General features: G+C 35.0%; 4 protein-coding genes across 9 annotated transcripts; 1 reads left to right on the forward strand and 3 right to left on the reverse strand.

The window, feature by feature from the left end:
- Positions 1 to 358: 358 nt before the first annotated feature.
- Positions 359 to 6,456, reverse strand: LOC140834106 (homoserine dehydrogenase). Of its 3 annotated transcripts, none has more exons than XM_073198743.1 (12): positions 6,237 to 6,456; positions 5,949 to 6,096; positions 5,718 to 5,798; positions 4,911 to 5,026; positions 4,639 to 4,692; positions 3,870 to 3,957; positions 3,665 to 3,757; positions 2,321 to 2,361; positions 1,760 to 1,813; positions 1,507 to 1,670; positions 1,183 to 1,252; positions 359 to 658 (listed from the first exon to the last, which is right to left on the reverse strand). In XM_073198743.1, the coding sequence occupies exons 1-12, from the start codon at positions 6,330 to 6,332 to the stop codon at positions 533 to 535; spliced, it is 1,131 nt and encodes a 376-aa protein (XP_073054844.1). In that variant the 5' UTR covers positions 6,333 to 6,456; the 3' UTR covers positions 359 to 532. The 3 variants fall into 3 exon arrangements, with proteins under 3 accessions (XP_073054844.1, XP_073054845.1, XP_073054843.1); XM_073198744.1 differs by having other exon boundaries at positions 5,946 to 6,061; positions 6,237 to 6,396; XM_073198742.1 differs by having other exon boundaries at positions 360 to 658; positions 5,946 to 6,096; positions 6,237 to 6,455.
- A 5,852-nt stretch (positions 6,457 to 12,308) lies between these two features.
- Positions 12,309 to 16,448, forward strand: LOC140834107 (transcription factor GAMYB-like). 4 transcript variants are annotated; one of them, XM_073198747.1, is made up of 5 exons: positions 12,309 to 12,431; positions 12,846 to 12,947; positions 14,183 to 14,550; positions 14,964 to 15,993; positions 16,150 to 16,448. In XM_073198747.1, the coding sequence occupies exons 3-5, from the start codon at positions 14,191 to 14,193 to the stop codon at positions 16,401 to 16,403; spliced, it is 1,644 nt and encodes a 547-aa protein (XP_073054848.1). In that variant the 5' UTR covers positions 12,309 to 12,431; positions 12,846 to 12,947; positions 14,183 to 14,190; the 3' UTR covers positions 16,404 to 16,448. The 4 variants fall into 4 exon arrangements, with proteins under 4 accessions (XP_073054848.1, XP_073054850.1, XP_073054847.1 ...); XM_073198749.1 differs by having other exon boundaries at positions 14,191 to 14,550; XM_073198746.1 differs by lacking the exon at positions 12,309 to 12,431 and adding an exon at positions 12,449 to 12,683.
- Positions 16,449 to 17,165: 717 nt separating this feature from the next.
- On the reverse strand, positions 17,166 to 21,200 carry LOC140834108 (BTB/POZ and MATH domain-containing protein 4). Its single transcript, XM_073198750.1, has 4 exons — positions 20,611 to 21,200; positions 18,698 to 19,043; positions 18,247 to 18,523; positions 17,166 to 17,643 (listed from the first exon to the last, which is right to left on the reverse strand). The coding sequence occupies exons 1-4, from the start codon at positions 21,009 to 21,011 to the stop codon at positions 17,438 to 17,440; spliced, it is 1,230 nt and encodes a 409-aa protein (XP_073054851.1). The 5' UTR covers positions 21,012 to 21,200; the 3' UTR covers positions 17,166 to 17,437.
- A 5,618-nt stretch (positions 21,201 to 26,818) lies between these two features.
- Positions 26,819 to 27,433, reverse strand: LOC140835457 (uncharacterized). The gene has a single exon (XM_073200949.1). The coding sequence runs from the start codon at positions 27,431 to 27,433 to the stop codon at positions 26,819 to 26,821; it is 615 nt and encodes a 204-aa protein (XP_073057050.1).
- Between the last annotated feature and the right edge of the window lie 354 nt (positions 27,434 to 27,787).

Below are 27,787 nucleotides of genomic sequence, written 5' to 3' on the forward strand. Positions count from 1 at the left end.
TCACCCATTGGATGTGATGAAATATTGAAAAATTGTGTATCAATGGATGAGTGACACATCATCTGTGCTCACATAGGTGTACACGATAGGTGTACAACATATCAAAACTACTAAGGATATTATGCTAATTTACGCATTTAATAACACCACATATTTTAATTCAAGTTACTTTTGCATCAGACATACATAGATTATATAGACTATGATAATTATAACTTTGGTGATTGAGTTTGTTCGACATCTACTGCATATATATCTTATTTAAACATGTATTTGATTTTGGGTATTAAATTTTTAACTTTTATTGTATATAATTAGTATTTATCTGCTTCGCACATCCTTCATGCTAGTTACTAAAAAATGATTCAAACTCCAAGTTTAGCTACGCGAGTATATTCTGTTGTACAGAGGAGTTATGTATATCACCCACAAGAACATTTAAGAGTTACATCATTCAGAGGGTCGATAACCCTGCCAATAAATTCACAGCAAAAAAAGAGTCATATTTGCCTTATCAGGCTAACCTGATAGATTATATGAACATATCCTGCATATCGATGATATCAGCAAGGACACCAGCTGCAGTAGTATCGTTGCCTGCTCCAGCACCTTGAATAACCAGGGGTCGTTCATTATAGCAACGGCTATATATTTCCAGCTGCATGTATAAAAGTCACTCCGTGAATGCCGCATATTATCAAAATAAACTCCAGACTAGTAGGAATGGGAAAGAAAGAGAATTATATCATGAACATTGGTGAAAAATACCAAATACCAGAACCTCTATAAATGAGAAGTTATCGCGAATTGTGCAGAAATTTTATGCAAGTATGATGATGCACATAGATCTTGAGATTAAAAAAATATTTCTTTAAAGCACCAGTGTATTCAAAGCACAAGTTGGGTTGCTTGATGAAAGCATTCAGATTCACTTGATTTTTTTAATTTTATACATCATGGTGTCCCATAGGTAGGTTAATGTTGGAGTTAATTACCAATCACCAGGCGGATGCTGTGCGCCCCCCACATCAAAATTATATTTACAGCGTGATATCAATTGTCATTTACATTATAATATTATAATTGGAGTGCAATGACATTGACTAGCTCTTTTCACATTAAACGACAAGTGAAAAAAATGTCATGGATAGGCATGCAAGTTAAGGTACAAAATTTGCTTACCACGTTGTCACTTCCCCTCAATCTACCAAGAGGAGAATCTTTTGGAAGTTCTTGTATGCCAACTTCACACCTATTACAGTTTTAAAATGGCATGTCAAATGACAAACTTGGTTTTATCTAAATTTAAGCCAAATGAATTCTAATTAATTGCAACAGCATGAACAAAGTATTGACTTGAATCATTACCAACTGAAGCCATGACGACGAGCAAATTACCAAGTAAGAACAAATCACACACAACTATGCATGCATCAAGACTTATATGATGATCTCAGTATTTTTTTCCACAATCAGCTATGCACAACACTCTGGAGTAAGAAGTACCTGGACTTCTCAATCAAACAAACATAGCGTAGAACATTTCCATTTGAAGAAGCTTTTTCGATCCTACGCTTGATATCTCTATCAAGTAATGGAAGCCCTTTTGCCAAAAATTCTTCGACAGTCATTAAATTAGGTCCCATTTCTATAGGATACAAGCTTTCAACCTACAAGGTTTTATTGTCATAAAAAATCTAATCCTGGACAAGTTTGATAGACAAAATGCAACATCAGGAGACATTACACACGTACTAACCTTAATGTTGTCCAAGCTGATACGGTGCCCAAGAAGGCGGGCAAGGATCAGAGCCTATCATGAAAATATAAAAAATAACATTTTCTTAAAGTAAATCAATGGTTTCCCATGACAATGCAGACCAAACACAAATGCCCTAGCAGCCAAAATAATGGATATGTCAGTATAGCATCTGAAGAAAATACATCAGGTAGGAATTCCTGATTATGTAGATTGAATTGTAAAAAAATAAAAACAGAATAATGAAAATGCATGACAGCCCTTTTAGCATGGTCATCTGCAAGATGACAATCACAGTAGCCTCAAACTTACATTACTTTGATTTAATGGATGAAAAAGAGTTCAAACTCCTTGTTTCGAATTCTTAGTCAACATTGAGCTACGACCGAGTTTCAGGATATGAAATTTTAAAGTGAGGACCACCAAATTTTTTGGCAGAGAGACAGCATAAGGCAGTATTCATTCTACCAATCTATGATAACATAGAAAATTACCACTTTTTGAAATCAAAAGAATGACATTAGCAAATGTCCACAAAATGAAAAGGGATGGCATCCACACCTTTCGAGCTACATCCAACCCACTAAGATCGTCTCGAGGGTCTGAAAGCGAATACGAAATTCAAAATCAGGAAAATCATTGTTTTAAAAAAAATGTGGCAAAAACTGCATGAAATTGCCAGCCCAGAGCCTCGTGTCTTTTCTGTGTTGTCTTGCAAGCCTTTGAGAAAGGTTCAGTGACTACGTAATCCTATATCACAAGATCCAGTCAACAATTGAAAATTCATTTGTTGATTTGTCAGCGTGTACGGCTACTTGCTAGCTGTCGGCAGATTGATTCACATACATCAAATGAATTTTACAATCTCATTTTCTCCTCCTTTAGACACGAACATTCTTATACCTTAGCAATTAGCATCTAAAACTATTTGAGCTTCGTTTTTCTTCTCGTGTTTCTGTTTTCTAATATTTTGGTTGCACTAGATAATCAGTCACAAGCCTAACAGAAACAGAAATCAACCCAAAGATATGCCTTCAAAGTATATGAATAAAGCAGTTGAAGATTCTAATATGGTTTCTACTATTTGGCTACTGCAAAGCCTCCAAGTAATTCCATGTACGGTAAAAGACATGGAACAGAAAGGCGTACAAATGTATTGATTTACCAATTTTTCCATCTAGTTATATGAGTTTTTTGTTGGAGGAATTGAACTGAGATAAAAGAGCCCCTTTTCCATTTTTCTAAAACCAATCAATTAATGCACAAACAAACTAGTTCCTCGTTTTTGTTTTAAGCTGCATGCTATTAGAAATACAATTTGAATCCTTTTTTCTCATAAGATCTCAAACAATTTCATATTGAGTTTAGAAAATAAAAAAGATAGTACTCACCTGTGGCTCTGAAAGGGGAAATTCTTATAGTTCATTAGTTTCATTTAATAAAAACCAAACAACCACCATAATGCAGCATATCAGTTCATAAATAAAAGCACTTCCCACTCAAGGCTAATGTTGCAGCCTTGACCAGATACTAAGACCAATGAGTAAAAATATCTTCTGTTCGAAAGTCCCCATCAATCATCATCACAAAAAGATAATGTATCATTGTCACAAGAAATCTTGACAAATCACTATCAATTTCTATGACCAAGAGACATCAAAAAGTGAGATGTCACCGACCTTTACACTATAGGGGAAACACAATGACTAAATTTATCTTACTCATAATAAAGCTTGTCCATATTAACAAACTGGAAAAAGAAATCCTTAACCTGATAAGAGGAATAGCATAACAGAGAATTTGAGTTCTTATTATTCTTCTTCGTGCAGAATGCAGAACATTGTTTAAAGCCCTCAAGTTTGACAGAAAAAGTAATACAAGCATGGTATGGTTGCATTTCATTACCAGGTTCAGTGTATCCAAGGCGTTTTGCCACATTGACAACATCACTAAAGGGTTTTCCAACTTCAACTTCACTCATCACATAACCCAGTGTACCTGAGAATCAGAAGAACTATATAATTATCATATGCATCTTTTGATGATCAAAATAAAGCAGGGTGGGTGTTGAATAAAAGAAAGCAAATATCGGTGAAGTTGGAAAAAGCACCGCTTAGACTTCCAATGATTCGATGAATGGCATCTCCTGATGAAAGCATACGATTTATTGATGATATGACAGGAAGACCGGCACCAACCTAGCACATTATATGAGAAGTAATAAATGAAGTCCAGATTGCCAACATAGTGGATAATACAGACTATAATTTATTAACAAAATGTATATGAATCTATTAAACACGATGGAGATATTAATTACACGCCCGTCAAAATTTCCACTAGAAAAGGGATGTACCATGTTAACCTCAATTAAGCAAAATTATCCCCAAACAAACTAACTGATTACTAGATACATATGGGATTTTTTTAGAATTATTATAATAATGTGACTTTCTCATTCTAGACATTAAATAATTAGTCAGCCTCCCGTTAACTATTAAAGGCACATAAGAGATTAATGAAAAACTTCAAGCCAAGAAAATAGGAAAGGAAACTATCCGAGTAATAGTGCCCTAAACAAACATTTCTAAAACCAATACCTTAAAATAGAAATTAGTTTCTTGCCATTAATTTGAAGAAAACTAAAGTGATTTTATTCAAATTCAAATAAAAGACATCATGGGGACATGTGTATTTTTCTAGAATAAAGATTTTGGATTTTAAAAATGAAGCTAGAATCAGGGATAAAATAGATTTGATCCTCGTCAATTTTCCGCTAGTTAGTAAATAAACTAAAACCTCATTCCACAAACTTCATTGTTCATATCAATGCCTGAGATAAAACTAAAGCTGATGGAAAGAGAAACCAAGTAACTCACAGTTGACTCATGCCTAATTAATCGAGGGTGTGAAATCAATTTGTCATAATCTTCCTGCAAACCAATAGGAAAAACACTACATGGTTAATAATATTGTAGCAAATTAGACAGCTCACCCTGATTACTTGACAATTGCAACATATATTGAACAACAATATTGAAAGATGACTAGAAAGTCAATGATTAGTTGTCAAGTATCTACACGAATTATGATCTCAAAAAGACTATGATAGGTACCAAAGATGTGCTAAGCCAGTACAAATACACAGTACCAACGAAGAACTTAGGGGCTGCTTGTTGGCCAGAACCACACAACATTCTAACTCCACAACCTTTATTAGCAGTGGAATCGTGTTGCAGCTGGCTGAGCAGTCAATAAATGTCAGTCCTGTTAAATTATGCAGACTTATAGTCAACATGTTGGTGTATAACTTATAGTCAACATGTTAATGTATAATCACAATATCAAATGCAACAGCGAAAAAAGTCTTATAACTTTGTACCTTAGTTTACAAAAGACTGGAAAAAAGGGTGAAGAATTTTAGTTATACCTTCAACATTACTTCCAATCCCACTCATCAATGACTCACACGCACACAAAGGAAAAGCAAACAAGCTAATGAAAAATGGAAGTAAAAGAATTCGGTATATAAAAGTGCCAACTCGTATCATTTCTTCGATCAGTCATCTACAAGGAATTCAGCCACAAAGTCTAATCCATAGCTAAAAAAAATGCATATACAAGAACCAATCCGCTATTCGGAATTCAGCCACAAAGTATAATCCATAGCTAAAACAAAATGCATATACAAGAAGTCAAGAACCAATCCACTATTCATGGATCTCCCTTAACATGCCCTTCTATCATGTAAATATCTTGGATTTCAAGTAAATGTATGTTTTGTGACGGCCGAAGCTATGGCTAAACAGAGCTCAAAACAAGTGACAAAATAAGTCATTAGAATGCACTAATAAAAAGAAAAATCGTGCATTCCAAGTTCCAACTTGGTAGAGTCTATACTACACCGACGGAACTGTTCACCAAGATCAACAAACGAAAACTAAAAAAGCAAACAGACCTGTTGTCATTCTGCGGTAAGAAGCAGCAATATCAATGGCTTTGCTAGCCATTTCTTTACTTGAATATATTTCACATTGACCTAACAATAGAAACACAAAGTCACGCACTTGATGCTCAATATTCAAAGCTAACTGCACACACATTGGTGAATTTTCAACAGAAAAAAGTCCCCATTTTTCCCCCAATAAACGCAGGGATAGGATTAGGAGAGAAGGAAAAAATGTACCACCATCAGAGAGGGTTTCCAAAGAAGAACCACTAGACTTTACTTCGCAAATTCGAAGCAAAAATATATCATCCAATTCTGATCTGTATACATCGGGTGCAACCACCATTGATTTGCTGTCACACACACCCACCACACTCAACCTCAACCTCTGTAACATTAAAATTTCCCAATCCACCAACACCATAGCAAACAAATGAATACTCCCACAACAAAATCAAGAAGCGCGCATTCAACAGTTCATCAATAAGTATATATATATAATAAAAATACAAATACACTCTGGTCTACCTGATTGTAGTGAATGATGCGGCAGGAAACAATGTGGCGGAGAAGTTGACGGCCAACGCCGCCAATACCCATCAGCAAAATTGGTATCTTTTTCATTTTCTCTCCCGCCCTCGATTCTTCGATCAATTCTTGGCCCGGCCTCTGAGATTCGCCCTCTGAACGAGGCCAAATAAAAATAATGGAAAATTTAAACCCCTGAAAAAAAATTATGGTCACTTGATTGATTTATTTATTTGAAAATTGAAATTTTTCGCAAGATATTGACGACATTCTAGTTAGGCTGTACAGGTCGTGTTCGAACGATAAAATAGAATAATGATTATTAGATAAATTATAAAAAAAAATGATCGTCTATAAATATAATATATGATATAAAATAGTATTATATTTCATAAGATTTGTCAATATAGAATAATTTTGAATTTTTTGATGAAATGACAAAATTGTCTTCTTTTTTTCCCTTGTTCCACTCCAGCGGGAGATCCGACAGCCGAGGTGGCAGCGACTGCGGTGCGTGGCGGTCCGTCAAAGGTCCGGCAGCGACGACGGTCCGGCGGCAGATCCGAAAACCGAAGAGGCGTCGACGGTCCGCGACGGCGGTGCGACGGTCCGCGACGACGGTGCGACGGTCCGACAGCCGAGGTGGTTCAACAGCGATGAAAGAGGAAAGGTAAAATTGGAAAGATAGTACGGATATATGAAAGATTAATAATCTTATGAAGAAAAGACATATTATTTAATCACACGTAAAACAACACAATCATTTATAAGAAGGACTGAGTTGGTTAAATAAAAATCATACCAAACAATAAATAAAATGTGATAAAATAATATATCCTACTTAATCACTCTAACCAAACGCAGCGTATTGGGTTTTGGAGTCTCAAATTTAATCCAAGAGCAACAAGAGATCCTCGACGCTAATGAAATACAGTTCCATGGACAAATAGGATGGAAGTGTAAGGGACAAAAGCTTCTTTTATTCTTAAAATATACACTCAAATCTTATATTTAATTCTCATGTAATAAAAATAATCTACTTCCTAAAAAATGATAATCCCTGAATGTGAATAGCATTACAGGATTCAAATTCAAGTGATATTGAAAATTATGGCATATAATATTACTTTTAAATTTATTTTAATTGGTTCAATAATCCATTTCAAGAAATAGATTTTTAAGCTTTTGTGCACGGAAAAAATATTGATAGTTTGCATTTAGAATGACTTTTTATTAAAATAAAAAATAATTAGGAATTAGTCTTTATGAGTTTTTTTTTTTTGGTTATTGAATTAAACCATGGTGTCAAGTTAACTCTCTCCATTTGTTTTGCTAAGGATCAAAATAATGTCCATTTAAACAATATGTGGAATAAATATAAATAACTTTCTCCATTATGTTATATTTTTAACATTTAATTTTAGCCATTTTAGATAAATTGTTTGATTAATCTATTTTTATTAAAAATAAAAATCGAAAATAAGGCAACAAATATTCATATTTTGTCATTTACTAGTAAGGGTCAACTAAAGTGATTGTTTCATCCACCAAAATCGAAAATATGATTTTTTTAAAAAAAAAAAAATCAAATCTCAAAAACAATATTTTAAAAAACCTACTAACATAATTATATTTCATATAAAAATTTAATATGTTAATTAAATTTATATCAAAAATTAATATTTATGTACATACATACAAACACACACACACACACACACATTTATTACTAATATCTAAAGGGAAAAAATCTAATAAAAACTGTAATTTGGAAAAGCCTTTAAAAAAAATCAAATCTCAAAAACAATATTTTAAAAAACCTACTAACATAATTATATTTTATATAAAAATTTAATATGTTAATTAAATTTATATCAAAAATTAATATTTATGTACACACACACACACACACACATTTATTACTAATATCTAAAGGGAAAAAATCTAATAAAAACTGTAATTGGGAAAAGCCTTTTTTTTTTCTAATCCCAAAAATACCTTCCACCCTCCAAGTTCCAATTTCCATGTTTTTACTTGTGGAACAATATTTCTCCTAGGCAGTTTACCTTCAATTTTAAAAATAGAAAATCATGTTTTTCATTAAATAAAAATCCTCATATCTGTGCATTCATATGCACTAACTTCATAATTTTAATTTTTAAAAATTGTCTTTATACTTTCATCCACTTCCACATATAGCTTTAATGTTAATGTCTATGTTTATTTGTTGTAAATATATATATATATATATATATATATATATATATACACACACACACAAATATATATATAGAAAATTCTCGAGATATCGCAATAGCTTACAAATCAAGTTATCCAGGTAAATCGCATTGGGTCAGTCCTATGCGATAGGTTAACTCTAGAAGTTGTTGATTGAAGAAATCGAATTTGTTCTATTAAGTTATTGATTAGGTTAGAGGTGTGTAAATATATTTGAATTAATTTATTCGAATGTTTATAAAATATTTTTTTATTTATTTAGGTAAAAACTTGTGTGATATGGTCTCATGGGTCGTATTTTGTGAGACAGATCTCTTATTTGTGTCATCCATGATAAAATATTATTTTTTTATGCTAAGTGTATTACTTTTTATTGTGAATATCGGTAGCGTTGACCCATCTCACAGATAAAAATTTGTGAGACCGTCTCATAAGAGACCTACTCATTTATTTATTCGGCTCATAAAAATTTTGTAATGTGTGTTCCTGTTCGACTATTCACGAATTTCGATTGACATCTTATTTGATGACTCATTATCATGTAAATTCGTATCAATTTACTCTTTTAGGTTTAGCATTCGTTACTTGATCGCTTTTATATCTAAATCCCAATTAATGAAAAATAAATACATTTGACACAATCTGTATATAATAGTAATCGTGGCACACGTATGCATGGGTATACAAAGATGAGTGAGTCTCATGTGAGACCTTCTCACAGATCTTAATATGTGAAACGGGTTAAGTCTACCGATATTCGGAATAAAAAGTAATAATTTTAGCATAAAAAGTAATATTTTTTCATTGATGATCCAAATAAGAGATACGTCTCATAAATAAGACTCGTGAGATCGTCTCACACACGTTTTTGTCTACAAAAATTTTGGACATATTGGACCAAAAAATTATGGAATTACCTGTCACGCCCCGAAACTCGGGATTGACACCGGCGTCGTTTAACAATCACACGATTGAAAACAACCAGCCTCGTAGCATAGTATAAACCGAAAACCAGTTTATTTCATAATTTCTCAAAAACTTATGTCTTTACAACTGAATAACTAATGCGGAAGCGTCTTACATGAAATTAAAAGTACTACAATTCAAAAAAAAGAATAACATAACTAAACTAAATCGCAAAATTCACCATCCCCAAAATTGTTCAGATTCTTCTTCTTCAACCTGTTCTTCGAATTTATCTGGGGAAGATTGTAAGGGGGTGAGTATTTTGGGAAATACTCAACAAGTGGGGGAATTTGAATACCACATAACATTTTATAACAATTTCGAATCATAACATAGCATGCTTTTCATAATCGTAACATCATATTCATAACATAACAACACTGCGATTTTTCACCTTTTATGGTTTACTGATATCAGTTCCTAAGTTTTAATCCTCTAAGGGGGCGAGGCCATAAAACAGTTATATCCCACTGTTAGGGGCCATATGTTGGAATTCCACCTATTTTCAGGGAATTCTCACAGTGTCAATAAAAAACGTATCAACTTTCGTAAAAACGTATAGACAAAACGACGGTACTCCACTGCATTTTTAAACCAAAAACCGAAAATTCATATGCATAAAACCGAAATTTAAAACAGCCCACTTACCTTAAATTCTTGAAAAACTAGGGTTCTTCGAAATTTCTACTTCCCTGGCTGGACGGCGGCAGCGCTTCGCTGTTCTCGAAAATTCCTAAGGAGACTAAGCACTATTTTCGAAAATTTGAGTGTGTTGTGAGGTGTGATTTTCGAATACAGGGCCCTCCTATTTATAGGGGTTGGCTGCTATCGGGATCGAGTGATATCGCGTTAAAATCTGACTTAAATCTTTTATCTTGAATCGTGATCTATCTGTGATATTGTTCGAAATTTAAATCTTTTATACCATACAAATTTCGAAATTTGCATATATATCTATTGATTAATTTCGAATTCTAGGGATTTAATCATTTTATTATCTCTTGCCTGATTTTTTTTTTATCCCGGTATCTCTATATCAACTCAAATCTTAGATAATATCCAAGATTACACCATCAAATTATTAATCTAATATTATTCTGATGAGATCACGATACTTCAAAATCCCGGGTTTTACATTACCTAATTAAATTTTCTACACGTACTCCCATATTTTCAAAATCAATACAAAGAAAAAAGACTAAAAAATAAAAAAAAAAATTGTAAAAAATGGAAATTGAGAGAGTTTAGCGGGAGAAAAAAACGGCATTGCCATTTGTAAAAGTACGAGGAAAAAATGGATAGCTTTTATTAGCATTTTGCCCCTTGAATATGTGATTTTCACGGTAGTGTTTATGTATTTATGTATAATTACATTGGTGTAATTAGATTGAACCCAAGAGTTGGTGAAAAGTAATAATTTTTCGGGAAATTGACCTTCAGTCCCCTCGATTTTTTTGTGCTCAGTACTTGGGTACTTTTTTAGTACCACATTTTCACATGAAGTGTACCACATTTCCACATAAAATATACCACATTTTGTATGACACAGTACCACAATTTTGTGGGTAGGGAGTCAACCCGAAGAAATGTTTTGATTGGGGATTTTTCACAAAATTCTCCATAATTTTTCAAAAATTAATATTTTTTATGAATTAGGCCGGAGATCCGTCTTACAAATTTGACCCATAAACCGTCTCACGAGAATTTTTGTGTTATTTAAAAATCAACAGATTATTAGAAGCTACTTAATATTTTTTTAAAAAAAAATCAGTAATAAAAAATAATACTTAAAAATTGAAATGATAAATTTTGTAGTTTGACAAATACATATAACTGGTAATTTGGCCTTCAAATTAAATGAAACTACAGATACTCTTGCAAATAATTAATGTATTGGAAAATCATAATGTTCAGATAACTTCTTTTATCAAAATTAATTATATATATATATATATATTTTAAAATCACAAAATTTATCATTTCAACTGTTAACGTATAATTTTTTATTTCTGATTTTTTTTTTTGAAAAAAAAATAAGTAACTTCTAATCAATCATATGTTGATTTTTAAGTAATACAAAAATTCTCATGATACAGTCTCGCGGGTCATATTTTTATGAGACTTATCTCTGACTGACTCATGCAAATTATTAATTTTTATATAAAAAATACTTCTTTTCACTATCAATATGAATCAGATTGACCCATCTCACGAATATAAATTCGTGTATCCGTCTCACCGAAAAAACTACTCAATAAGTAAATATCTACATTTTTTCAAATATTAAAGAATTATATCTATATCTTTTAATGGCACTTCGAAAATAAAATTAATTTAGTTCTTATTTAAATATCACATGAAACACGTTTTGAATTTAAATACTTTGGATGTATGTATAGATATATTTGTCTGTCATTTGTATTAATATAAAATTAAACACCTTTTGAATTTAAATGATATTGAATATATGTATGTATATTACACACGAGCAATCCAGAGAACATCTCTTGTTAGATGGGTTGATACGATTCACAAATACAGTGAAAAGTAATATTTTTTTTCTTGAACAGATCTGGTCGAAGATCGATTTCACAAAATTAATCACTGAGTCTGATAAGATTTTGTGAGCAGTCTATGCATATTAAAATAATTTTTTAGCTATTACTCGTGATTAATTAAATATATTTTATATTTTTTTATAAATACAAAAATATAGAGAAAAATAACGAAATTTTCTAAAATTTCAAGAATATGTTGAATATATTGGAGTCGATAGTTATAATTAAACAGCAGATTTATTAAAAATATATTTTTATAATAATTTTTAAATGTTCATTTAAATAGGTAATACCCCCTTTCCTCTCTCATGTGAAACAAGTCGTCCATAATTTTAGGCATACTGCTAGCTGGTTTCTCTCCTCTTTCTCACACACGCACAATCAAGAATGGAATTTTACTTGATAAATCACATGATAATGGTCACATGTAAAGGTACTAGAAAAGAAATTTTTGGGTTGGGAGAGTAGTTGGTATATGTTGTTTGATCTTCAATTGAGCTGTTGTTCAAGCCTTTAATCTCTCCCCTATTTTCTCTCCAAGCTTGCCATCTAGCCCCACCCTGTATTTGCCTTCTGTATCTTTTTTTTTTTTTCTCTTTTCCCAAATTTAATTCCATCAGCTGACACCTCATTGTAAATTTCACCACCCCTTTTGTTTTTCATGGCTGTTTCTCTTTCCATCATGGTAAATGAGTGAATCTTGTGACATTTTCGTCTCATGGGATTTTCTTTGTTTTTCTTTCTGGGTGTTGGAGATCTTAAAAGAATCGAGCTTTTTTTGTTTCCTTTTCTTTTCTTTTCTTTTTTTCTTTTTCTTGAGCGTTTATTTAACAAATTATTCTTCTAGGAATGATCTGCATTTGTTTGCTATTGTATTGAGTTCTTGTGGGACGGATCATTTGCTTCTGCGGAGTGCCTTGCATTTCCTGCAAGAGTTTTCTGCATCAAGGTAGTTGGCATAATTGAGATTTGGCATTAATGAGTAAACTGTATTGCTGAGTTTAATGACAGTTAATGTTTTTACATATGTGTTGTCGTATAGGCTTCATAAATTCTGTCTTTTGTGTATTTTAAAATTCTAAGCAAGCAATCCCAAAATAAGTATGGGGGTTGAAAGTTGAAGTTTTAGAAAATATATATATATATATATATATATATATATATATATATATATATATATATATATATATATATATATATATATAGAATTTGGAATTATTTTCATGAGACTGCCGCTTGTCTGGTGAAGTCTGCCACTGCGCATGTTTCTTACCCACTATTCATTGCACAGAGAGTCATAGAACACAGTTCTGGACATTTAGATCTCGGGCACGATAGACCTGAAACTTAGCAAGCTCTTTTCTTACTGGTTTTTTTTTTTTTTTAATCTATATGGTATATGTGCCAATACTTATGTTCAAAACTCCGTTATCAGCTGTTTTTGAATCTTAATACTTTCAACACTGCCTATTTGTTATGTAACGGTGAGTATTGATGTGCATTTGTTTTGTTAGCATTGCTTTTACGTGACTTCGATTTTTGGCATTGCCTTATTGTTCTAGAGTATGGAGAGTTCTTGTGTAGATTTAGAGGTTGATGATTGACAACTTTTCTCACTTTTGTCAAATCATTGTGTAATATGTACTCCTTTAGTCCTTCATTTAGTGTTTAGCCCAGATTGTATGAAAACTTTTCCAGATTCTATTATTAAACTTGTTAGTTGAGATAATGGGGAAAGGATGGACATAATTCAATTCAGTCACCTCAAGGGGTGGTTTTTCAAGTATTAGCTTCTTTCTTTCTTTTCTTTGTGTGTGTGTGTTTGCATTGCTTGAGTTGTCGTCGTTCTATAGCAGTAATAATTGCGGAAATAAATGAAGATTTGTTTGTCCAAGCACCCGGAATAAACCTGTAGCTAAAGAATTGGGCTTCAAGCGCTGCCTCGGTTATCTATTTTAACTTCAAATGGTTTTGATTTTCTTTGTCTTTTATTAGCATGGTCTCTTCCAAAGAATGTTGCTATGTTTTTTTTCTGTGTTGATGGGAAACAATTTTCCATTGTCATGGCTTATCTGGAATCACTCGCGCTATCGTTTTCCTAACACTATAATAATTTTTTTAATGTTCTTCTGCTTTGTGTACTAAACTAGAAATTTCTTTTTACTTTCTTTCTTTTTTTTCAAGAACTGAAGATGAGTATGACAAGTGAAAGTGAGGAATGGATGAATTCCAAGAACGGCATGGACTCACCATCTGTTGATGATATTAGTAGCAGTGGAAATATGGGAGCGAATGGTCCACTTAAAAAAGGTCCCTGGACTACTGCAGAAGATGCGATTTTAGTTGAATATGTTACCAAGCACGGAGAAGGGAACTGGAATGCAGTTCAGAAACACTCGGGACTTGCCCGCTGTGGAAAAAGTTGTCGTTTGAGATGGGCAAACCACCTCAGACCAGATCTTAAAAAAGGTGCATTTAGTCCGGAGGAGGAGCGCCATATCATCGAACTTCATGCTAAGATGGGAAATAAATGGGCCCGAATGGCAGCTGAGGTACGTGCTACCCTTTCAAATCATTACGTAAAAACATGCTGCAGATTTCCCTTGTTGCCGTAAAATGTGTCTGGGAATGAAAACTCCTGATATACATATGTCATTAATATTCAAAAATAGTAATTCTTATTTCATGAAAATAAATTGTTTTAACTTTGATGACCAGTTTCCTTGAATCAAATTCAAGAAATCCCCAAATTTAGTAACTTTAGTGAGCTGATAAATGTCTGATCTCATTTTTCATCGTTTAATCTCATACGTGCCATACCGCCTTACCAGAGTTTTACAAAACCGTTTTGACAGGCATTACAGGCATATATTGTTAATAATAGGAAAAACATTTCCATGACAATGTCTGCCCTGCAGTTATACCTTTTCTCATTCATATTCTTGTTCTTATTTTTTCTATTTAGTTGCCTGGTCGCACAGATAATGAGATCAAGAACTATTGGAACACAAGAATCAAAAGAAGACAGCGTGCTGGCTTACCGATCTATCCACCTGATATCTGTCTCCAAGCATCAAATGAGAACGAACAAAATGAAGAAATGACTGCTTTTTCATCTGGTGATGCCGATCATCCCGATTATTTGCCAATTAACAACATGGAGTTTCCTCCCGTGGAATTTAAAACAATGGAATTAGATCAGCTTTTGTATCCTATGGCATTTCTTGATCTTCCATCTGAAAGCTTCCTTGATGTCCCTGCAAATAGCTTTTTATCACAAGGTCCCGATTCTGCTTACCCTGAGAAATATTTCCTTTCTATGATTTATCCATCCAAGAAATTTCGAAGATCAGAAACTTCGTTCCCTGGTTTGAATACCACTGTAGGCAACACTGCACCAGATGAAAATCATTATCAAAGTGATGGTTCTATGCAGATTTCTCAATCTTTTGTGTTCCCCTCCGCCTTTGATCATAATTCATATGATCATAATGCGACACCTGATCATGCCTCATCCTCAAGTGCACTTCCTGTCACCCATGCCATTTTAAATAGCAACACCTCTGCTTCTGAGCCTACTTGGGCAATGAAGCTGGAGCTCCCTTCACTCCAAACTCATACGGGTAGTTGGGGCTCACCCTCGTCCCCGTTGCCTTCCCTCGAGTCTGTTGATACTATGATCCAAACTCTTCCAAATGAAAATGCTCACTCGTGTAATCCCTCACCTCGAGACAGTGGATTGTTGGATGCTGTACTGTATGAATCACATAGTATGAGAAACTCGAGGAACAGCTCTTTCCATCAGGCTTCAAATGCTTCCATTATGCCAGTTGATATGATGGACACCGCATCTCATGATATCCACGAAACCGAATGGGAAGCAATCGCAGAGCCAATCTCTCCTTTATGTTACTCCTCGTCGTCCATGTTCAGTGAGTGCGCCCCTATCAGTAGAAACTCATTTGCTGACCTCCATTCTTCAGAGACAATTCCAGGTCTGAATATTTCTAATACTGCATTTTCTTGATATTCATTGTTAACCCTGACTGTGGAATTCTCGTTTCTTTTCTGTTTTGTTTTTTTCTTCATATTTTACTCTCTTTCTGGTGATCATGCTAATTACTTCTTCTGTTGATCTGAATGCTGTAAAGTTAAGGACGAAGCTGCGGATGACCTGTTTCTGATGAAACTTCACAACATGACTGAAGTAAAAAACCAGATGGTCTTCTCCACACCAGATTTCTTGCTAGCTTCCGACTTTTTTGCTCCTAAGAAAGATCAGTCGAACAACCATTATTTGCTGAAAGATGCACTAGGCACACTTCTTTGTGATGATTTAAGCAAGGATTGCAAGCTAATGGATATGACCGATTCATGTTCATGGAATGCTATGCCCACCGTTTAGTCACTTTATATTTTTACTTTTTGCTGCAACTCTTACTATACCTGCTCACACAGTTTTCTAGTTCCCATCTTGATTTTGCTATGAACTGCAGTTTTTTCATAAATCTGGAACCATTCCGTGATATTTGGTTGCCCTGTTTAGGTCATCCGGAAACCAAGATAAGGGCATTTAGGAGTTGCACGCAGAGTTTTATAATTTCTTGGAGCTTGGCTGAATATTATCAGTGTTTTTGTATAATTTTGCTTTCAGTTGAGCTATCAATTGATCAGTTCGCGTTGATTCTTATGGGCACGGTCACTGGTCCTCTGTGTTTGTGTCAAAAGCTTGTTATAGAACAGGTCAATGACAACCATGGAACGGTATGCATGCACTTGAATGAACCAGAAACTTGGAAGAACCAATGCCACATTCTTTCGAGCACATAACACACTGGACTCAAATATTCTCAAAACTCGGTTCCATATTCCAAACGACACTACATTAATTGCATTATCTCATCAAATGAGACAACGTTTCAAATATTACCCAAACACGCATCTTATTGGAAACAACACATTTCCATGCACGAAGACGACACCTAATGAATTTGGTAATTTAATTACAGGAGAATTGACAATTGATCATCAGAAATGCCAAGAGCAAAATCAGGATCCACGAGTGAATAGTATAGAAGAGGAAAATCAGTTATATTTCATTAAAAACAATGTCCTCGGTAGAAAAGTAAATAAATGTATGGATAATATTGGGAGCAGAATATTGATTGGACAACATGCATGGATAGATGATTCTGAAGCTGTCCTGAAAAATACAATTACAGTCTGATAGAAACAATTATCCAGAATCAGTTCCTGAATGAGCTTTGCTCAGCTAAAGTACGGAATCTCTAAACATTGCAGCAAATATGGAAATTTCAGTTTACTGGTATTGTTATAAAAGTTGAGGACTGTGTTTCAGCATCCTTTTGGTTACAATTTTTCACAAATAATAAGGATCATTTACTGAACAAGAAGTATGCATTACCTTATAATCCAAAGTTAACTCCGTTGTCTTACCCTCCTTCCACTGGTATCACCACCGTCTGACAGCTGAGCCCAAACACTTCGAGACTTGCCACCACCACCACCACCACCACCACCACCACCACAATCCTCATCACAGCCAGCTACAGTCTTCAAGAGCTCGGATTGTAGAGCTGAGAAATTTTCTTTCAGGTTTTCAAAGCCATCCGAACGCATAACAGCTGAAAAGGTATGATAAGAGGATATGAAAAACTGAGGAATTTATCAGGATTTTTTTTTGTTTTTGAAGCTTTTGAAAAAAAAAAATAGATTTCAGTAAAAAAAATTAGCCAAAGATTATGAATATTGCACAATTTTCGTTTAACCTTAAATTTCAAACCAGTTATATTTTCGACTTTGAGCACGCGTAAATATGAATAAGAAACCTATAAGATTTTAACTTTAAAAATACAATTAAAACTAAAACGCACATAGCTACAAACCACAGAAGTGACCTCATCAAATAGAATCATTTAATTTAGAAATGAAATAAATTCGAAGTACAATCAAATTTAGTTAGTTACACAGCCCCACCCCACCTTTAGCCCTTTTTATGTTGGTTACACTTATGGGTGCTCTTCGTTATCATTAAAAATTCAAGGTTGTCTTTGTAGTTACATTAAATGGTTGGAGAAGTCAGGATCTAACAGTGAGTAAGCACAAGAACAACCATGATGAGAATGGGAATTATCATGGTGAAAACAGAAAAATGCAGGCAAATAAGACTTCATAACCATAAACTACTGGAAATTGATTTATACACAAAAATGGGCTTATTCCTATACCTGCCAGGTTCTCGGCTGCAAAATTAAGGCAAACTCTTTTCAATTCTGAAGCATGGTAACGATCTGCCAAAGCAAGAATCTGTGCCACCGAATTCACAGATATATCCTTGCAGAGATGAGATTCGCACATCCGTCTAAGTCTTCCCAAACCATAACGATCAGCCGCTGCCAGCAACTTTGCAGTTAATGTGTCAGTTACCAAGGGAGAAGAACAGGAGCTAGATGCAATGAGCTCATCTTCTACCAAGGCATCTCGGTATATAAAGTGCAGAATAGCCTAAAAATATCATGTAACTTTAGTAATCATTTAGAGCAGCAGAAACAAACAAAGTTCATTGACGATCCTAAAAAGATATCTCCTCCAGTAGAGCAACTAACCATCGAGTAAAAAAAGCAGAGTAAGAGATAACAAAACAGGACTAAGAACACATCAACAGATATAAAATATTACCTTAAAAACTTCAGGTTCCGTATCCGAAACAATAATATCTTGTTCGTCGCTATCCAATCCATCCAAAAGCTCAGATCGAAGTGTGGGGGAACGTGCAGCAAGTACCAACTTGTGGGCATGAAATTTCTCCCCAGCCACATTAAAAACAATGTCAGAACCTTCCCTATTCTCCAGAAGCATTCCAAAATGTGACCCAATATCTGAGTCAGGGACATGAATCGAATTTAAACTAGAAGAATCTATGGCAGAAACCACAACTCCGACAGTACAGTTGATCTTCAAGCAATCATCTTTAAGATAATCTGAACTTTCAAGCAAAGCTCTTCTGAAAAACCGTTTATATCCCCTGCATTCAGTAAATTAATCACAACATATGAGAACTCAAAATTGGGTGAGGGGATTGAAATCTTGTTATCTTAAGAATCTTAATAATTCTTTCTAAAATTTAAGAAATAGGAAAATTTTCCAAACGAGGTTTCAGAATGTGTGCTCTCGTCATTTTCTTCAAGAGAAAGCAATCCTTATTGCATTATTTGTGATCTAGACTCCCATTCCGCACGAATATTTTTCAACGAAGAAGGGAATTTATAGAGCATCACCCAAACTTTTCAATTTACAGGAATCACTACAAAAACTTAACCATCTCCGCATCTATCAAGTCATTAGTACTGATTACAAAATATAACACGTCTCAAGAATTGATAACCAAAGTAAGGGATCCAAAAGCTCATTCATAGAAAAAAAGTTGATCTCCAGCTATTTTACAAAAGAGCTTTGAGATCCAGGAACCGATCTAACTTGGATAAAATGCCAAATTCTATAATGACACAATTACAGACACCAAAGTGACAATGATATCCAAAACGAACACAGGGAATGTTTTGGTTTACATTCACATACATTGTTTTTGCACTGGTGAAGATGGAAGATGGAAGAAGCAAGTCACTGCCACAGGGTTACTAGCAGACAACACCAAAACTAAATTGAGTTTATTGCCTAGCTTGGTTTCAGGATCAAGAAGTATTTGATGAAACTAATTATTATTCACCGAGCAATCTATATATATATGCTGTCACAAAAAACTGCAACAGGAGTTGGGAAAATAAGTACCCATTTTTATTTAAACTAGGCAATCATCCTTGGTAGCCCCATAAAAAAGACAGGGTGCATTGATAGACCTGAAACTGCGCCGAGCATTTCAGAAATCACATGTTCGACAAACTTCATCAAAAGATAACCATCGATTTAATCCTACAATCAGAAACTATAATTCCACAAAGTCATGAATTCCTAAAGTGATTATTCCAAATTTTTAGCGTAATAAAATCAAACCATAGCATTCAGATGAAGCACATTTAAGAATAGATTGACTACTTGTTCCGCTGAGTATTTGTTTGATAAATGTTATGACATCTACCAATTTTTTAAGAACACATTTTTCTTGACACAACATAGTGAAACTGAACATTCATATGGTTTCATAAGAGTAAAGAAATCACTAAATACTTGGTTGGTTAGTCCAATATTTCAAATAGGGTATCAACTAGAACAGCACACAAAAGTTAAACTCTATAGATTACAGTGGAAATTTTTTAAGAAAATGAATACAATAATTTTCTCAACTTGAATTCCAAGCATGCCACAATCCTTCCCCGATCCCAATTGTCAAGATAAAACATGGTCATCAAGAGACCAACAGAAGCCAATCTAAAACACAATTCCTTTAGCAAATATCCCAAAAAATTTGCACTTCTATCGTTCAAAACACAAACAATCAGGATAAAAAACAAAGACCATCATCAAGAACCAAACGAAAATTCAATGAAACGACAGCTTGCCCAACCCACGGTAATATCAACAAAACAACAAGCCAAATAATGAAAAGAAAAGACCTAGGATACAAAGGACTTTACCACATGCTCCCACGATACTTAAGAGTATATGGACCGCTTTCTAGCGACCTCTCAAAATGGCTGTGCACCTTGTGCTTCCCTTTGCCGCTCTGGTCAACCAAAGTAAGCTCGAACAGTGCCCGCACATCCGTACCATCGCTAGCTAAGGCAATGAAAACAGAGACATAAGTAGAATTATCCTCCACGTTTTTACCATCAGGATAAAAGTAAATTGCCCACTTATAGCCTCCAATGGTGAAATCTTCGCTGGCAATGTGTTTCCCGACACCCAAGCCTTTGGCGAGGGAGTACCCCTGGATCACGAACCTGTGAGAACCATTAATCGTCTCCGTTACGAAGCGAGAGCTCGTGGGCGAAATCAGAGAGTTCTGATTCGGGACTTTTTCCCGCGCGACTGACATCAATGGACCCGTCTGCGATTTTCAGGGTCAAAGTGGCTCAGATATTTACGGTGGATGATTGTCGGAAGGATAAAGAATATTGATTTCGTATCGATTGAGGGAGGTGGTCTAGGGTTTTGTATAAGAATTTGGGGAATTTCTGATCTTAGGCTTGGGGATACAGGAGACGAATTAAATTTGTGTTCGGTCACCTTTACCACTTGAATTTTTTATTTTTTAAATTTTTGTTTGTGAAATTTTTAAGCATAATAATATTTAACTGATATAATATTATGTATGATAATAATAAAATATTTGATTATTTATTAGATGGGAATGATAATATATGTGGTAAACTAAATTAATTCTATTTAACTAAGTGAAAAATATCATAGATAAACTTCAGATATTAATAACCACCTCGACATATTTTAAAAAGAGAAGATCTTATATAAGACGAGTCGATTCAGTTCATATCTAGAACGAAAAATAATATTTTTTGTATAACATGTAAGATCTTGCATCGCTTGATTTAGATAAGATATAAGATATTTGTCTCATAAAATTGATCCGACGGTTTCATAAATTTTTTTATGTTTTAAAAATAAAATAATTAATAATATATCAAACTCCAATTCGTCTTCCTTGAAATCACTTCGTGAATTTTGCATAATTAGTCATTTTTTTAAAAGAATCAACGAAAAAAATTTTGATGTGAATTTTCTTGAAAATATCAAGAAACTTCAAAAATTTCTCATCCAAAGCTTTCTTAGTACACTGTTGAGGGGAGGGCAGAACAACTTTCAGCACTAGTGGCTTCTTGAACAGCATCACAGGCTCACTATTGTCATCTTTCTTTGGTTTTTATTCTTCAACTTCAGTTTCTTCCACTTGCTTCTCATCATCAATCACCATTGGGTTCATAAACCCATTTTCTTTTATTCCTCAAAGTAATGGCTTTGCACTTCTCTTTCGGATTCACTTTGGTATTGCTAGGAAAAACTCCTATCTGCTAATTATTCATGGCACTTGCAAGCTGAACAATTAGGATCTCAAGAGATTTCATAGAGACACCCATACTGGTCATATGAGTCTCAATATTATCCAACCTATTCTCAATTTTTCGAGTCTCTTTGAAGATTCAGATACAAAATCATTCACCAGATCCTATAAAGATGGTCTATCTTCACTCTTTTGATTATTGAACATTGATATAAGATTCAATACATTCTTATTGTTGGCATAAGAAACAAATTCATGCTTTCGTGGCCAAGATGATAATGATTGGGTACAGGGTTACTTCGATAGTTGTTTAAGTTATGGTTAATCACATACTAATCTTGCTCCATAAATTCACTTTCATCAGCAGATGTCATTCCGACAGCAACTAAAACTGATTCATTAGACGATTGATTTCCCTTGCTCATCGCTGCTAACTGTGTGGCAATGACAGGCATTTGGGCAGAGAATGTTGTGAATGAACCTATCTCATAGACTACAACAGGTTTCCTTATCATAGATCCTTCACTCATCCACTGATAATTGTTGATAGTCAACTGCTCTAGCATATCATAAGTATCCTCAGGCAATTTGGCAAAGATGTTCCCTCCAGGAGTAACATGTTGGGGAAAACCCATAAACCGCAGAATCCATCATGCTAAATCATTAAGAATTTGACTGAAAACTTAAGCGGAAGCGTACCTGAAGCCATAATTCTGAATTGTTTAGAACGTGTCTTGATCTTCCAGATCTACGCGCTCTTTCCTTGAGAGAATCCTTTAGTTTTCTCTTCAGAACTATTTTCTTAATGGGGGAGAGAATAGTGAAAGTGACAACGCGAGATCTGGGGACCATGACCCTTATTTATAGATAATATCTTCTGATATTTCCGTTTTAGCCCATCATAAAAACAGAAATTACACTTATGTCTCTACACATTAAAGGCCCACAACCCATTAGATACATTAAAGCCCAATAACCCGAAACATTAATTGATCACTTTATTTTGGGCTTAACTTAATAGACAACCCACAACACATAATTATTCGCATATAAGCCCATATAAATAAATTGATCCAACAATCTCCCACTTGGGCTATATGTGCAACTTTATAATTATGTTTGTGAAAATAACCTTATGAGCTCAAAATTGTTGTCATTCCGAAATGTATCTATAACCAATCCGGTCCATCAATCACATCAACATAGGATCAAAGCAGTCTTCGCTACACTCAAGGTAACTCGACCCTTCAATGGTCACATATGCCAACACAACTGAATGACATGGATCATGAAGTGGATGTGTAGCATGGAAATTTCATGCAATGTGACCGTAACATGCCTATTTCCAACTGGTCCTCCCTTTAACCTTATTGAGATCAAACTTTAAATCATAATCAGAGTGTGACTTAACTTGAAATTTATTTCTGCAGAAAATAAATTTACATGACTGTAACTGAAGATGTCTACAACTGAAAAAAGCATTTAAAATAACAAACTCCCACTAAAACTGAATTTCCTCAATTGACATAACACCCATACTAGCAGTGTGCTCATGAAACTGTTTGGGTGGTAGTCCCTTAGTAAGCGGATCCGCAACCATGGAGTTTGTACCGATATGCTCAATAGACAACTTTCCACTTTGAATTCTTTCTTTAACAACCAGAAACTTGATGTCAATATGTTTTGACTTCGTCGAGCTCCTGTTGTTATTGGAATACATAACTGCTGATTTATTGTCACAATATAATCTTAGTGGCTTTTCAATGCCATCAACAATGCGCAGTCCCGTGACAAAATTTTGCAGCCATATTCCGTTATTAGATGCCTCATAACATGCTACAAACTCAGCTGTCATGGTGGAAGAGGCTATAAGTGACTGTTTAGCACTCTTCCAGGAAATGGCACCTCCAGCAAGGAGATAGATGTAGCCCGACGTAGATTTCATACTATCTTGGCATCCAGCAAAATCGGAGTCAGTATACCCAATGATCTCAAGCTGATCCAACCTCCGATATATGAGCATGTAATCTTTTGTTCTCTGAAGGTACCGTAAAACTCTTTTGACTGCTTTCCAATGTTCCACTCCTGGATTACTTAAATATCGTCCCAACATTCCTGTCACGTACGCAATATCTGGACGTGTACAAACCTGAGCATACATCAGACTCCCAACTGCAGATGCATAGGGAACCTTCTGCATTTCTTTTTCCTCAAAATCATTCTTTGGGCATTGTTTGAGACTAAATTTGTCTCCCTTAGCCACAGGGGTATCCGTTGGTTTACAATCTTGCATCCCGTATCGCTTGAGAACTTTCTCGATATAGCCTTTCTGAGATAATCCAAGAATACCCCGAGAACGATCCCGATGTATCTGAATACCCAGTACAAAAGATGCATCACCAAGATCTTTCATCTCAAAATTCTTTGATAGAAATCTCTTGGTTTCATGCAACAACTCTATATCGTTGCTAGCGAGCAGAATGTCATCAACATATAAAACCAGAAAAATATGTTTACTCCCACTGAACTTATGGTACACACAATCATCGACCAAATTCATCTCAAAGCCAAACGAGATGATCACTTGATGAAATTTGAAATACCATTGTCGCGATGCCTGCTTGAGCCCATAGATGGATTTCTTTAATTTGCAAACCATATTATTTGTGTCTTTGGACACAAAATTTTCTGGCTGCACCATATAAATCGTTTCATCAATGTCACCATTTAGAAACGCAGTCTTTACATCCATCTGATGAAGCTCAAGATCGAAATGCGCCACCAAAGCCATTATAATCCTTAAAGAGTCTTTCGAAGAAACCGGAGAGAAAGTCTCTTTATAATCAATGCCTTCTTTCTGTGTAAAGCCTTTAGCGACAAGACGAGCCTTATATCTTTCCACATTGCCTTTCGAATCCCTCTTGGTTTTAAATATCCATTTGCAACCAATGGACTTCGTACCTTTAGGCAATGGGACAAGATCCCATACGTCATTGTCCTTCATGGACTTTATCTCCTCATTCATGGCATCATTCCACTTTTGAGAGTTAGAACTATCCATGGCTTGACGGAAGTTAATAGGATCATCCTCCATCAATCCAATGTCTGCCTCATGTTCTTGAAGAAATACAATGTAATCGTCCGGAACTGCATTTCTCCGCTCTCTAGTGGATCTCCTTAATGGCATAGGTTCTGGAGGTGCTTGAGTTTGTTCATCTGGAATGGGAGGATCTCTAATATTGTCTTCATGTATTGTGTCTTGGTCAAAGTGAGGAATATGATCCTGATCAATGTCCAAGACACCTGTGGGAATATTTACATATTCCTCTTCAAAGACAATATCCCTGACTTTATCTCCCCCCGCAAACTCAACATCCTCAAAGAACCTGGCATTTCCTGACTCAAAAATCGACTTACTCGTGGGATCATAAAACTTGTACCCCCTGGATCTTTCAGAGTATCCAATAAAATAACAACTAACCGTCCTTGAGTCCAGTTTCTTTTCATTAGGCTTGTAAGGCCTTGCCTCAGCTGGACATCCCCAAACGTGCAGATGCTTAAGACTGGGCTTTTTACCCGTCCAAAGTTCATAAGGGGTTTTGGTCGCTGCCTTAGTTGGAACCCTGTTAAGGATATATGCTGCGGTCTTTAGTGCTTCTCCCCAGAGCGATTCTGGTAAGGTAGAATGACTGATCATACTCCTCACCATGTCCTTAAGCGTTCTGTTTCGTCTTTCAGCAACACCATTCATAGTGGGCGAACCCGGCATAGTGTACTGTGGGACGATACCGCATTCCTCTAGGAATCTAGCAAAAGGTCCTCGACGTTGTTCACCTGAACCGTCATATCTACCATAGTATTCACCACCACGGTCAGATCTAACGCTTTTAATCTTTAAGCCAAGTTGATTTTCAACTTCAGCTTTATAGTTTTTGAACACATCCAATGACTGTGCCTTTTCATGAATGAGATAAATGAAGCCATATCTTGAAAAATCGTCTGTGAACGTTATAAAATACTGTTGACCATTCCAAGAAGCCGAAGGGAATGGTCCACAAATATCAGTATGTATAAGTTCTAAGACGCCTGAACACCTATTGGCTTCAAATCTCCTTTTGTTGGTTTGTTTTCCCTTTATACAATTAACGCAATTATTAAAATCTGTGTAATCTAAAGGTTCGAGAATTTCGTCTGACACAAGTCTCCTTATTCTCTTTTCAGATATATGACCCAATCTTTTGTGCCATAACGCAGCTGAATTCTCACTGGTTAATTTTCTTTTAGTGCCTCTACTTGTTTGCAGGGATTCATTAAATGAAGCAATAACATCCAAAGAATAAAGATTATCGTATCCTGATAAAGAACCAGAACCAACCAATTTTGAATCGAGAAACAAACTGAATATTCCATTTCCAAAAGAACAAGAATAACCAAATTTGTCCAGTGCAGAAATGGAAATCAAATTCCGTCTAAAAGACGGCACAACAAATGTTTCATAAAGATCCAAATATATTCCAGTCTTTAACAATAATCTAAATTTTCCTATTGCCTCAACTTCAACTTTGTTGCCGTCACCAACATAGATGAATCTTTCAGCATCATTTGGTTTTCGGCAATCCAGGCAACCCTGCATAGACACACTGATGTGAGTTGTTGCACCAGAATCTATCCACCATGTGTGTCTAGGCACTGAAGTTAAATTAACCTCAGAACAAACCATATTCAGAAGCATACCTTTCTTAGCACGCCAAGCGTGATAATTACTGCACTGCTTCTTCATATGCCTATCACTGCCACAGAAAAAACAACCAGAACTTTGAGAATCACTAGGATTCTTCTGTTGTTTCTTCGGAAGGCTGTGTATCCGCAGCAACCTTATCCTTCCTTTTCTTTCCTTTATCCTTCGAGGTAGAGGCATAATGAGCACTTTCTGTCTTGTCTTGCTTCAACCTTTCCTCTTCCTGGACACAGTGCGAGATGAGCTCATTCAGAGACCAAGTCTCTTTCTGACAGTTATAGCTCACCTTGAACTGGTTAAATTGAGTAGGAAGAGATATTAAAACCAGATGCACCAGCAAGTCCTCAGAGAGGTCAAGCTTTAGTGCTTTCAACCTTGAAGCAAGATGAGACATTTCCATAATGTACTCCCTGATGTTGCCCTTACCCCTGTACCTCATTGAAATGAGGCTTGCCAAAAGTGTACCAATTTCAGACTTTTCACTTTTAGCAAACCTCTTTTCGAGGTCTTGAAGGAAAGCCTTAGCCGTAGCAATGTCGCTAGACATTGTGCCCCTGAATGTTTCCGGAATGGCCTTCTTCATGATCATCATACACATGCGATTTGATCTTTCCCACCTTTCAAACTCCCTCTTTTCATCAGAGGTACTCTTATCAGTAATGACGGGAGGAGAGTCAATCCTTATCGCAAGGTCTAAATCCATGACTCCGAGAACTATCAACAAATTCTCTTGCCATGATTTAAAATTCGAGCCATTTAACATAGGAATAGAATTTATGTTGGAATGAATATTTGCAGGAGTCAAATCTGAACAGAGAACAAAAACAAAACATACATGCTCAACCAAATATCCAAATAAAATAATCAATAAATTCAAATAATGTAAACCCCCATAAACAGAATATCGAGCACTCCATTAATGTTTCATCTTTGGACAAAAGATTAACTTGTAAGTGATATCCTGGCGCAGCAGTCAAACACTGATAGTAACTATCATGTCAAATAACAACCTTCCTTTGGGCCGATTTATTATTCACATGAAAAACCGAACAACTAT

This window comes from Primulina eburnea, chromosome 6 (genome assembly GCF_022965805.1).
Source record: "Primulina eburnea isolate SZY01 chromosome 6, ASM2296580v1, whole genome shotgun sequence".
Classification (NCBI taxonomy): domain Eukaryota; kingdom Viridiplantae; phylum Streptophyta; class Magnoliopsida; order Lamiales; family Gesneriaceae; genus Primulina; species Primulina eburnea.